The sequence below is a fragment of the Convolutriloba macropyga genome, chromosome 14, assembly GCF_964194025.1.
Source record: "Convolutriloba macropyga chromosome 14, txConMacr16.3, whole genome shotgun sequence".
NCBI classification, from domain to species: domain Eukaryota; kingdom Metazoa; phylum Xenacoelomorpha; order Acoela; family Convolutidae; genus Convolutriloba; species Convolutriloba macropyga.
Window position 1 is genome coordinate 28,531,515 of NC_134481.1, and position 6,830 is coordinate 28,538,344.

At 37.2% G+C, this 6,830-nt stretch overlaps 1 protein-coding gene across 1 annotated transcript in view; it reads left to right on the forward strand.

Moving 5' to 3' along the window:
- LOC142353160 (uncharacterized) overlaps window positions 1–6,594 on the forward strand; it is a 45,681-nt gene extending 39,087 nt beyond the window's left edge. Inside the window, exon 3 of the mRNA XM_075405373.1 lies at window positions 5,063–6,594. Within this exon, the coding sequence (XP_075261488.1) occupies window positions 5,063–6,465 (1,403 nt within the window). The 3' untranslated portion in view covers window positions 6,466–6,594. The remainder of the gene's footprint in view (window positions 1–5,062) is intronic.
- Window positions 6,595–6,830: the final 236 nt, after the last annotated feature.

Below are 6,830 nucleotides of genomic sequence, written 5' to 3' on the forward strand. Positions count from 1 at the left end.
TAAATTAAAACTTATGTTCAAAACACTTTAGTTCTCTGAGGTTTTTTTATTTTTCTCGTTTTGATCTTTCCTTTTAGGTAGGACAGGCTCTTTGTCATTGCTCTTTTTGATGTAGGGATTGTTTTACGCCTTTGGTGTTTCCGGCAGTTGTACCGGCTGTTTTTTTAGCTGAAGCAAGTTTCTTCGTGACTTTAAAATTAACTTCTTTCATTTAGAACCTATACCTCTGTATTTGAACTCCATTGGCTTTTAACAGTTGCTTAATTTGTCATGCATAATAATTAGAAACTGCTGGTAGTAGCTCCCACCTATTTAAACTTTAGAACATCCTACTAGCTATCAAACCCCCCTCTCTGCCCTAGCCTTCCTAAAGCTAGCCTTCTTAAAGTTTCCTGCAACCATAGTCGGCCCCAAGCAATTTTTCCGATTATAGTGGCTTAACATATTTTTTGGTATAGTGTTCAGTGGCAGTGAGTATTGATGTAAGTTTTTTTTAAGCCAGTTTTTTACCTTGCAAAGTAATCAAGTTGAAAAATTGCATTCTTTCAGCTACCTTTTGATATTATTGCTACTTGATTCAAACGATATTTTACAGCTTTCAGGGCATATGGCGCCTTTTTCGCGCAAATATTCCATTTTACTTCAGCAAATCCATTACGAGTTAATTTATTCGTATTTCTTTATTATCACCTGAAAGTTGTTTGTTCCAATCGCATGAGATCAATCGAGGGTGCTTTTATATAAACAAATAGTGGTACTACAAATGGTACGTTTATGCAATATGTTACTGTTGTGTTATCCTATTTACGTATTTAATAACTTCGGTTTTAACGTGAATCTTCTCTCTAATATCGATTATAAAAATTTGATCTACTAATTACAGTTAAGGCTAATGTTTCCTAAAATAAACGACGTTCTGTGGAAAATGTTTTTTGTCAAATGAGCTATCATAATTTGATCGCCCTTTGAAACAAAATGTCTGTTTTTGAACCCGCAACCAAATTTTATTTTTATTACTATTGGGGGTTTTTGGGGCCTGGGCCACAACTACCCGCCCTTTCCTTCCCTAACTATCATTTTCACCGCTCCCATCATGTATTTTACTCTACTTTCTACCTGAAGAATTAAGTGCACATTTCCTTTTCCTTTGTTACAAAATGAAGTCAAGGTGATAGAGTATCGATGCTCTAACACAACAGAGCCAAAATCAGCTATTTGTATTGCTATTAATTACATGTATTTTGTATAAGCGTGTGGGTGTAGGTTATTTTTGTATCGACTTAGTGGAACTTTTTTGACTGATTTCGTAGGATATAATAGTGGTAATAATATCAGTAGTATCAGGCGAGCTTGGTCTTACAGAAATGTTTTTTCTTATTTTTTTTGCTTGTGGATCGAATAGCTGGATGTAACTTTGTAACTATTTAACGCGAAATAGAATATTGTCTGCTGTCTGTCTTTTCTGGGGAAAATGCTCAGTTTTCTGACGCACTTCAAACAACAACTTAAAAAATGCACATTTTTACATGCCTCGTTGCTATAAATGTGCACCCTGATTTTCAAATTACTTTACAGGCTTAGTACCAAAAGAACCCTGTATGTTCTTCATTGACTTGAACTCTTAATGCTTTAAATTTCACCCCTTATAAGGTGAACCATTTTGACTGTCTGAAACGGTTTCAATGCTTTGGTGACTCATAAATGCATTCAATGATTTAAACGCGAATTTAGCGTTTTTTACCATGGAAAAATTTCAATGGGACTGTTCAATGCTGCATATTTTCCATCACGCTTGTTTCTTATTATTAAAGTCTGCTAAATGTAGGAAATATAAATTTATTCCTATGCCTACGCTGCTTTTTCCATGGTGTTGAATATATGTAGCGTTTGTATGCTTGTGTGTGTTACGTGTGTGTTGTTTCTTTTCCTGTGCGTGTTATATGCGAAGGGAATAGTCTAGCCATCTAAAAGTAGCGAAGGAGAGGAAAGTAGGGATTATGGGGGGGGGGGGGGGTTGAAGGGATAAGGGGGAGGGGTCTATTTTCTGGTTGGTAATTGTAAGATATAAAGATGCGAAGAAACAGATTTTACATGTAATCCGATGCAGTTCACTGGCGTGTGTGTTGATTTCATTGAGTTGTCATAAATAGAAAAATGAACAGCGTTCGTTTCAGAATCGGAGCCTGTGTTTTGCTTTTTTGTCTAATGGCCAAATAGAAGTAATATTTGTATTTTTTGCAGTGCTCTTTTAATAATTGACATAAGTGGTTGTGTTTAGTCATGTTATTTTGGAAATTTAGTTTGTGTGACAGCTCTTCCTTGGAGAAATGACCTCCTTTCGATTGAAAGGCATTTGTGCGTTTTGTTCACAACTCTCCTAAAACTAGAGCTGGTTGGTTCTATCATGTTCATGAGGTGCCAATCTAGTGAACTAATTTTATATTTGAAATCTTTGGTTTTACGTTAAATTCTGGGCTCAAGAAAGAGTTTGGTGTTCATTCTTCGTCTATGAATTACTGTTGTTTGTAAACTTGTGTGACTAGTTTGTAAACGTTAGTTTTGAAGCTTATAACAATTTGTATAGTCTGAAAAAAGTAGTCGGTGGTAATTACATAACCTTATATTGATGAAAAACTGTTATTTTTTGGAGGTTATTTTCGCCGACTGTATTAAATATAGTCGTTATTCCAGGTCATGAGATATAACAGGAGGGAGTAGTGACTCACCTATCAATTAGGTAACCTCAATTTTGTTGGTTTGAATGGCACAGAAATTTTGAAAAAATCCTTCCAAGTTTGGAATTTGAATAATTTGGCCGACATTGTAGCGTAATTTTAGTTTCTGTATTCCCGAACAGACCTACATAATTGAAAGCAAATTTGCAGTTAGTTTTGCATGCTTTTATAAATAGCTGTCCCGTTTGAGCAAAAGAGATCGCAAATGCTGCAAAACATGTGACATGTGTAGCAAACAGTTGTTCAACTTCACTTGCAAATTTGAGATCTGTTTGATGCAAAACTTTTTTGAAGCGATATTTGTGAAGTTATGGAAGTTCTCCTCAGCTCTATAAATAGAAGAAGTCAGGATACATGTTATTTTTTTAGTGTTCTCAGTAGACAGATGAGCAAAAATATGAATTCCCATCGAATAAGAAAAACTGCTCCTCCATTGCACTAAATGCAAAGCCTAAGTTAAACGTAGAAATTGAACAAAAATAGAATGTTCAAAATTTTCTGGGAATGTTTGAAAATCTGGGATTCTCTATTGTTGTTAGAAAGCAAACAAATGTCAATGTTCTCATGTTTTGGCTGTCTAAAATATTATACTAGCTTTTTAGATTCTCCTTTCAGCTGGTATTTGAGGAGGCAAACTGAAAATCAAATTTGATATTAATGGTGCTGATACTCAAGCTTTAGTTTGCAAGAACTGAAGCTTGATTTCATTTTTAACTGAAAACTTGCTGAATTTTTCATTTTTTTGCGGTTTCACACATTGCAATTATCAAATTTTTCCCAGTTCAATAAGACTGCATTAAAAATGCTCTCGAAGTTTGAATCATAATTTTCGTGGTTTTTTTCCTCGGCCCTTTTGACTTTTCGAGTGACATGACTTCACGCTTGACTTTTGAGTGATTTAAATTGCTCTAGTTCAAAATTAAAACAGCTAAAATACACTTCAAGCAGACATTTATACCTAATAATTTTATGAAGTTTTGCTCTTGGGTAGAGTAGACTATTTGTTCACTTGTGTAGAATGTCAGTTTGTGGGTTGATGTCCATATTTCGATGTTTGTCAATATCTAATTAATAGCCGCCCTCATCTTCTCAGCCGGCTATTATAGCGCTCCTATTTTTTTTACAATTCAAAGAATTTGAATTGTATTGGGGCGCTGTCTTTTTTTTTTAAGATCTGTTCACACATTTTCATGATTTTTGAAGTCAAATTGGAGTAGTGATTTTGGTCACGCCGAAACAGGAAGTGGAGCGAAAAAGCGACTGGTTTTGCGGCGTGAAATTTTTTCGCTCTAAATTTAAAGTAGAGTGAGAAAACGGGGTTTGAACAAAAATTCGCTTTCTCGCTAGTGGTTTTTTGTTCACATGCGGCAATTTCACTTTGATTTTTTACAGTTTTTTCGATTTTTTTGATCGGATTTTCTTCTAAATGGTTTCCCAATCCATTCATAGTCCGTTTTTGGTCTAGTTTTCTGTTTAGTCAATGAAAATTCTTTGAATTGTACGTCAGGACTTGTCCTGCTATGTTTTTTTACTTCGTCGAATAAAAAAATGTTTCGCTTTACCTCATTTTGCCGCCTTTTCAACATTTTGCCTGAAATCTTTTTGACTTCTCTAGGCTAGTTGCTCTCTTCTCTCATTCTGCTAAAAGTGATTTTGAACATCAGTTGCTCAGCAAAGCAATTCAAAATGAACAGAGTCAGTAGAAATAATTGAAGTCAGAAATAGAAACGGGATAAACCCATAAAGCCCAATTTTAGATGCCCGCTATTTGAACGTCGTTTTTATAAGTATTAGTTACCATCTCTAATGCTTATTGTTATTGATAGTAGCCCCTGTAGCCTCTCTCTAAGAAACAGAAGTATAATCAACTACGAAATGGCATCAAAATAAATCGGACTTAAAAAAATGTTTTTGTACAAAAATCTTTTTTTTCCAATATCTTCTGTTATTTCAATCCCAATCATGCTTATTGGAATCAACGGCGGCTATTTTCCGGCAATCTGCCGGGTATGTTTGAAAGTGTCGAAGGACACTTACAATACCCAAGCCTCTTTCCTTTCTATTTCGAACAATTGTTGTTCTTTATTTTTATCTTAATTTAATTATTTGGCGGACAAGCAGATCGGGTCATAATCAGATATAATGTTAAGAAAAATCGGCATTGGTTTTTAACTATTTCAGTGTTTTAAATTGAACTGATGAAAATTTACTGATCTGAAAATCATTTCTCGAGCTCTCTTATTTTCACACGTTTGCAGTTTGAAGCGTTTTTCCTGGATATATTTTTTCAATCCCAATTGCAGGTGAATTAAAATAGTAAATTTCAGGCTCCCCGCGACTTGCTACGACGCAGAACGGATCCATAAACAAAAGTCCGGCTGCTAGGTCCTCAACTGGAGCTGGTCTCCCGAGAAAGATAGACAGCCATGATTATTCTGGACCCCTGGCCCCAGTGTACTATAAGAAGGAGCGGGAGAGAAGGCGCCAGGAAAAGGCGCGACTGGCTAAGAGTGAGATCCTTGCCTCCAGTACCAGACCATCAGCTGCGGGATCCACTCTCAACGGGCATCCTCTGACTATAAACACCAACACAACAGGTGGAGAATCGTATGATGGCGATGTTTCAAGCAGACTCTCGACCGAATTGAGTGGTCAGAGTCCCGTTTCTGATCAAAGACGTCTCACATATGATACGACAATGAGCTCCGATACAGAAATGGATACCACTATTCAAGAAACAGTTAAGATTCCGGACAGTTCCGATACCGAGTATGATACGGACAACCTTGCGAATGGCGATGTACCTGTCAACATAAAATTAAACATGAATCGTTTGGCTGAGGAATCGGAGACCGAAGGAAAGGGCTACGTAACCGAGGATGAAATAGACAGAATGCAATCAGGACTTGGAAAAGAAATTCTACGAGAAATCAAACTGCAAATGGACAGCAATATAGGAAAAGACGACACGGAAATCCTCTACGTGCCAGACGACCCAATCAAAGCGTCTAGATCTCGCGATGCGAAAACAGAGGTCCAGTTACCCTATTTCTGTGAAGTTAAATTCGGTCCAATTGCAACTGGAATTAACCGTTACTGCGATTCGTGGTTACTAGAGCAGGCCATACGAGAACCAATGAGTCTGAATGATTACAGTAACTTCATGCAAGGTTTCCACAGGTTTACGAATGCCAGTGCAGAACCCTGGAAGGATAGCACTACCAATTCTCTGGTTGATGGAGCCATGTCAGATACTGAGGGTATGAGGCGCTACACCACATCTTCGAATACTGGCAGAGCTTTCAGAGCTGACGGATATAAATCGGAGGGTGGCTATAACAGCAGTCCAGAAATGGGAAGACGCAAAATGCTGAGGTACAACTCTCTTGACGTGAGGAAAGCGTGGTACCATGAGAGGTTCCTAACATACGTCCAAATGTACCACCGAAAGGGCAATCTTCTCTTCGAACAACAGAAAGAAGCGTGCATGCAACACATTCGCAAATCAATCGGAAGTCTGAGTAGATCGGTGGACTTGAAAGTGTATCCCAAGGAGAAGTTGTTCACAAATCTGAACAAAAGATTACCTGAAGATGTTCACAGGAGTCGACTAGAGATGCATCTTTCCGACGAAGAGTTCATTGACATGTTTGCTATGACCCAGGACCAGTTCAGGTCGCTCCCTTTCTGGAAACAGAATGTGCTCAAGCAACTCAACTATCTCTTCTAAGACAAACACCCATACAGAACATTCACACTCGTTGTTGTGTTTTTGCTGTCCCGCTTAACTTTTCGTTTAAGGTTTTCTTGTAAGGCATATAAAGAATTGCTTATTTCTTAATCAGAACTGGGCACAATTTTTAACTTCAAAAACAGTTCAAAACTGTCGCATAAAAGGCGAAGAGTGAATCCGTATTGAAAATAGCAAGTGACATAAATCAAACTTTTTTGTTTAAAGCGAGAGCGCAAAAATTATTTTGCCTGCTTGGCTGACTGTGTGTGTAATGTCTTGATCGGAAACTTTTGCATCTGTTTCGCATTTAGAAGACACTTGTACTCTCGCTTCTTTGTATGAAAAAGAGGCTTACAGCTGGT